The sequence below is a fragment of the Maylandia zebra genome, linkage group LG4 (assembly GCF_041146795.1).
Source record: "Maylandia zebra isolate NMK-2024a linkage group LG4, Mzebra_GT3a, whole genome shotgun sequence".
Taxonomy (NCBI): Eukaryota; Metazoa; Chordata; class Actinopteri; order Cichliformes; family Cichlidae; genus Maylandia; species Maylandia zebra.
In genome coordinates, this window is record NC_135170.1 from 24,838,067 (window position 1) to 24,844,718 (window position 6,652).

General features: G+C 40.9%; 1 protein-coding gene across 6 annotated transcripts in view; it reads left to right on the forward strand.

Annotated features, from left to right (window-relative positions):
• sdk2a (sidekick cell adhesion molecule 2a) overlaps positions 1–3,725 on the forward strand; it is an 85,984-nt gene extending 82,259 nt beyond the window's left edge. For 4 of the 6 annotated variants that reach the window (XM_076883241.1, XM_076883243.1, XM_076883242.1 and 1 more), the window contains exons 44-46: positions 1,020–1,149; positions 2,221–2,267; positions 2,556–3,725. In XM_076883241.1, coding sequence (XP_076739356.1) covers positions 1,020–1,149; positions 2,221–2,267; positions 2,556–2,997 — 619 coding nt within the window. In that variant the 3' untranslated portion in view covers positions 2,998–3,725. The remainder of the gene's footprint in view (positions 1–1,019; positions 1,150–2,220; positions 2,268–2,555) is intronic. The other 2 variants (XM_076883244.1, XM_004559480.4) reach the window with 1 other exon arrangement.
• The last annotated feature ends 2,927 nt before the right edge of the window (positions 3,726–6,652 follow it).

Below are 6,652 nucleotides of genomic sequence, written 5' to 3' on the forward strand. Positions count from 1 at the left end.
TTTCCATTTCAGATCATTTAAACATTTACTTTCATGCAGTGTCTAGTTTATGCAATTCGTTAGTCTCTTTTTCTGAAACCAACTGAGCAAACCCTTCTTTTAATGTATTAGCCTGAGATGCATACTGAGCCCACTGATGTAGCGCAGTGATGCGAGGGTAGTGGTCCAGTTTTGGCTTTCAGACCATCCAATTCAATCTCAGCAGACCTTGAACGCAGCAGTAGTCATTACAGCAGAAGGAGAAAAATAATTGTCTGCACAGATGTTTCTCTCTGCTTCACTTCATGGACTTAATGACTGGAGCCAAAAGAAGTTAAGGAGTTCTTTTTTTACTTGACTTGCATTCATACTGTATGAGAACTTCTTAATGCTCACAAAGCTCAAGTCCACGCTTAGTTACCCAGCTTTTCTGCAGGAAGTCTAAAACTCTGATTGAGTCGCTCTGTGTATTAATTCAGCTCTAATCGCCACAGAGTGCTTTCATGATCTTCATGATCTTTTTTCTTTTTTGCATAAATTCTGTTCATGAGGTTGGCACAAGTCCACTGCCAAACTTCCACAAACACTTTGAAAGATTAGAAAAGAATAGCAAAAGTATAAGATCAATTCTAATCTCTGTCCTGCCTAATGTAGTGGCTTCCAGGAATGCACAAATAACCCATGCTGTGCTTGTCTGAATCATTTTTTTTCATAATCAATAAGTCTGTGCTGGATCTATTCATGTTGTTCCCACTGAACACCCTGTGGCTTCTGAAGCTTCATTTTTAGAACTGTTTTGGTGGCTTTCTTTAGTTGTCTCTGTGGTGTCAGTCACAGGATTGACACAGCTTTTTACTCCCGAATGAAAAAAAAAAAAAGTGAGAGCTTAAGAAAATCAGTTCGGAGAATGCAATTATGATCAAAAGAAACTTCTTTTTTCTTATATAACATTAGCTCTTTATCATCTTCTTGCTTTTATAACTCTCTTTCTTAACTCTCTACTTTTCTTAATGTATTTTATTTCTTTTTTTTAAATTCAGCTCTCCTCCAAGACCAAGTCCTGGAAGTCTGCACTACTCAGATGAGGATGTCAGCACTAAGTATAATGACCTGATCCCAGCAGAAAGCAGCAGTCTGACTGAAAAACCCTCGGAGATATCTGACTCGCAGGTAAGCGCTGACCCAGGCTTACAGTCTATGCCCGACCCTGCGTCTGGAATAAGCAATGAACTTAAATTAAAAAGTCAAATTCAACTGTTTAAATTTCTCACGGAGAAAATCCTCAGGGCAAAGCTGTAACCTTTTTAAAGTTTAAAAAAAAAAACTTCTCTGGTTCAACTTTCTGTTCTTTTGTTACATTTGGCAACTATCCTCTTGATAAACTCAATTCAGCTTGTCACAGTCACCGCTTTGCTAGATGCAGAAGCAAGACAGCTGTCTAATTATGAAGCAGCATTTGTGACGATAAATTAATGACATTCTGCAGCAATATCTGCCTCAAGTGGATCACCTCAAAATTAAATACCCTCTGTTAGCGTCGTGCAGTGATGGCTGACGTTTCTGGATCTTTTAATACTGATTTCTTTCATGGCAGGGGAATACACAGCCGGTTCCCGTGCCTCGCGTGTGCTGAAATATCTTCACAACTAATTCATTTTTGTCAAATAGAAATTGTTAATCTTGGCTTCCATGTCTCAGCTCGCAATATGATGAGTGTGTGCATAGAATAGTTTGGCCCAGTGAGGAGATGGGAGGCTTGAAGTGATGAGGGATGGTACCTACAACTGGCAGAGAAGCCGATTGTAGCAGATTCTGAACATTTGTCTTCCCACACCCGCGCTGTGTCTCCCTGGCCAATTTGTCTGGTACCTGCACAGGCAAAACATTGTTCATCCCAGTTTGAGAAAAAACAGATCTCCCAGGAGACGCAGGCTGGTGTTATTCTTTTCCTCTGCGTAGCCTCCCACTGTTTACCTGACACTTGTGCAAATAAATGGTGCTTCAACATCTGTTGAGCTACAGTGTCTCAATAGAGCAGTAGATGAGCAAGTGCTCATCAGGCACACAAATGTGCCAAATGTGTAATGCTTTCTGTGGGAGGCTTTTACTATTTTTTTTTTTTTAAACAAATACATGTAGCAGAATAACAAGAGGATTCACTCAGACAAGCTTTTGCCTGATGGTTTTGTGTTACAAGAAAAGGAGATTAATTCTGTAAACATTATCTTTCTCTAATTCTAGGACACACTTGTTTACATGTATCATGTTTGTACTCCATACAGCTATCGGTGAGCTTCTACATCTCAAAGATTCTCAATAGAAGTGATTATCTGGCCCATAGAAATGCACATGGATTCATAGATTTCCCATTGTCAATAGATATGTCCTGCTGTGCCGTGACTCAGTAGCTACTGTGTTGTTTGTCAACCAGCTGTACAATACTGGAAATAGAATTAGCCTTGATTTGAGACCATGAAAATGTAGCTGTCATTATACTCTGTAGTAAGCGTCGTAGCACGTGTTCTGCTTACTGTCCTCATTTTTTGCCAAAGTGACTTTGAACTGTTGACTGACAGGGCAGCGACAGCGAATACGAAATGGATCAGAGTCGGCAGAAGACCCACTCCTTTGTTAACCACTACATCAGCGACCCCACCTACTACAACTCCTGGCGGCGACAACAGAAGGGCGTCACTCGTCCACCGGCATACGGCTACTCCCAGCCCGAGCCCCTGGTGGAGCAAGAGTCACGACAACACCCACCACCCGTACCCCCCCTGCCCCCTCTTCCCCCTCTCCTCCCCCAGAGCGCCCAGTCACCACAGCCCCAGTGCCAAGGCCAGGGCACCCTCTTCAGGCCTAAGGGAAGCCGGACTCCCACCCCCTCCCTGCTGTCCTCCGACCCCCCCAGCCAGCACAGCACCCTGTACCGGCCCCCCAGCAGCCTCGGCTGTGCCGCTCAGGCACCTACCGCGGGCTTCTCCTCTTTTGTTTGACACACAGCTCTCCTTCCAATAACAACAGGACCCTGAGGACGAAACTTTGATTTTTGTTGTTGTTGGTTTATTTGTATTTTGCTCCTTTTCTTCTTCTTTTTTTTGATCTTTAGTTCTGTCTTACCGACAGAGTTGTTGCTCAATATTAAGCATTGCAGGCATCTTAAATAGTGCTTTCTCCTCTGTGAAGAGTGTATGTATGATTGTGCTGAGTGTGTACGGTTGGTCAATCTGTGTAATATGTATTTTATGAAAAGACAATCATTTGAAAGTTTTTGTGTTGCTTTAGCAAATTCATTTGAACGATCATCGATGTAAACAAGAGAGAACAGGACCTGAAGTTCTGAAAAAGAAATCCTTGTTTTCAAACCCCTGTATTATTGTTTAACATGAGAGCTTTATTGAAAACAACCACCTTAGAACCATATAGAGTATGGACCACTTGCATTGCTGAGACTGGACAATGGAAAAACTGACTCTTATGGAACAAGCGATGCCTAACAAAGGACAAAATGTTGTGAGAAAATGACTCTGAGTTGGAGAGAGGCACTTGCGGTCACTGTAGCCCTCAGCTGCCTTTAAGTTTCTCACTCTGCCTAATCATTGTTGGAAATGCATTGTGTATTTACTATATGTACTTGTCTCATCTTGTTTACCAGATATTTATATCAAGCAGCTTCAAGCTCAATATTTTCAGAGCATCACTAGTGAAAATGTTATGAATCACATTAAAGCATTGTGGCACCTTTATAGTAGTCTGAGGATGTTGATTGTGTGCTCATGTCAGTAGATATACAAGCAAAGGCAAGCTTTATAATGTGTATTTGTTTGCTTTAATGTTATTCACAGAAAATTACTAAGACCCAAAAGCACAAATCCCCTTGGTTCATTAGATACATACACTTATCGGCCGCTTTAGTAGGTACACTTGTTCAACTTCTCATTGAACTCGATCATCTAATCAGCCAGTCACATGGCAGCAACTCAGTGTATTTAGGCATGTAGATATGATCATGATTAAAGTTCAAAGAAAGCATCAGAATGAGGAAGAGAGGTGACATGTTTGTTGGTGTCAGGTGGGTTGAGTATTTCAAAAACTGCTGATCTACCTCATCAAAATTTAAAATGGAAGGTTCCAATGGTAGGGTCGGGATTTGGTGTAAACAACAATAAATATGGATCTATCCTGCCTTTGTCTTAGGCGGGTGCAAAATGGTCTGTATTTATATAGCGCTTTACTAGTCCCTAAGGACCCCAAAGCGCTTTACACATCCAGCCATCCACACACTGGTGATGGCAAGCTACATTGTAGCCACAGCCACCCTGGGGCGCACTGACAGAGGCAAGGCTGCCAGACACTGGCGCCACCGGGCCCTCTGACCACCACCAGTAGGCAACGGGTGAAGCGTCTTGCCCAAGGACACAACGACCGAGACGGTCCAAGCCGGGGCTCGAACCGGCAACCTTCCGATTACAAGGCAAACTCCCAACTCTTGAGCCCTGATCGCTCCATGGCATGAGGGGTACTTACTTGGCATATTTTGGGCCATTTTGTACCAATTGATCATTGTTTAAGGGCACAGCCAGGTTTACACACCATATCAGAAAGCTCATCTCAAACTGGTTTCTTGAACGCTACACTGCACTCAAATGACCTCCATAGTCACCAGATCTCAATCCAATACAGCAAATTTGGGATAGGTTAGAGTAGGAGATTCATATAATTGATGTACAGCTTAAAAATCTTCACCATCTGTGAGATGCTGTCAGGTTTGTATGGGCATCCAATGCATGTATTATTAACAAGCATATGAATCATTATATATTAATAGCTGTCAGTGAAAGAAAATAATAACTCATTTTGGTTAGTTTAAAAGAGAATGGAGAGTATCCATATCCACTAAGGGTTTCACAATGCAATAGATTTTACCTATAGCACAAAACCTTTACTTTTCAAAACTACCTCAAATTTTGGGGTGTTTCTTGATGTACTGGGAAGAAAACAGGAAATCAGTCACTTACAAAGATACAAAAGAGTAAATGATAATGTGCGGCAGGAGAAAAAAGTATGATGATGTGTGAAATCCGTCAGAATGGATTGTCACTTTTTTTGTTCATGTTACAAGGTGTGATTGCATTTATATAATTTCTGAATACATGATTCGTGTTACAGCTCATGGTACCATAGGCATATATTATAGTGAGAAATTTTCTAGGACATTTTTGCAAAGCTGTCTCTTTAGAAAAGGTGAATGGATTTTGCTGTGCTGGAGTGTGACCTATAGTGTGCACACTAAAGCATTCAGTCTTCAAGGTCTAAAAATGTAATCTGTCCAATTTCCAGTGTGAACATCTCTGTGTACATCATTAAAAAAGAGAAAAAGGCAGAATAGCCATGTTAATGCTAACTCTTTAGAATAAAACATTCTATTTTGTAATGACCTTTTCCTCATAAATCATAATGAAATGGTGGAACACTGATGAAAATAATTACAGGATTTATGATTCTGACATAAAGAGAATTGGCAACAAACTCATTATAAAAGGAAATCTAAACCATTTTAAAACCTGTAGAAATTAATTTTGCACAGACAGTCTTAAGTAGAGCATTTTGTATGATCTGGAATGCAAAGTCATTTTTAAGTGACACCTAATCCTACAGTGTACAAATGACCTGAATCTTAAACAAAACCATAATTGGGATGCAAAACAGCATGAGATACTGGGAAGAACTTGAAGAAGAACCTGATCCAGTGCAAGCATGCTGAAAATCTTAGGGATGGTTGGACAGGTAATCCCTTTATTTCAGGCCAGAAAACACTGATCTTAACCAAAGAACAGAAGGATCAGGCTCAAAGGTTTAGGGGTAAGGTGAAATCAGAAAACATCTTTCCACCATGGATATATTATATATAAATATGTAATTCTTCCGACTTGACTGAGCTCTTCACTCTAAGGAGATCACAGACAAATCTTCTGCTCACACACATTCAAGCCAAAGAGAGTGAGACAGAGACAGAAAGCGAGGCGCTCACGCAGATGGGGACAGAGAGCAGGAAAGAGATAGATCTGCAAATCTGGCACAGTTTTACATTTCAGTGAAACGTCTCCTCATGGGACTGACTTAAACAAAATTTGTCCTATTTCTGACTGTGTTTGTTGGAGTTCATAAGACCGCATTGGCAGCACAGTTAACTTGTCTGGTTGACTGGCAGGGGCCAAGTTATGGTGTGTGATAAAGAGAAAAATGAGAAGTTACAGCTTTCAAACTGTTTTAATGTGGGGGAGAGTTATTGTTAAACCAGAAGTCTTCTAGTTTATCTTATTTCACTCATAGATACAGTACACATAGTGCATTTCCTCTACATACACTTAGCTCAAGCCTCTTCTGCCAGATCAGTTAAAAACCTGAGGAGATGCTCATTTCATGAACACTGTCAGCTCCCCCAACTGTTTTCTTTTCACAACATTTCTCTGCAGTATGCAGAAATTTTTATGCACTAGTTCAATCAAGCAGAACTGCATAAACATTTGCCATTATACTTGCCCTTATATGTAGTGAACAGCTAAATTGATCTCAAACTGGGCAAAGTTATGTATTTTGGGGAGCGGTGACATGGCTAAATGGTCATCTTGCATCCAGTAGCTTCACAGCCACCCTACTCCAGTCTGCTAAC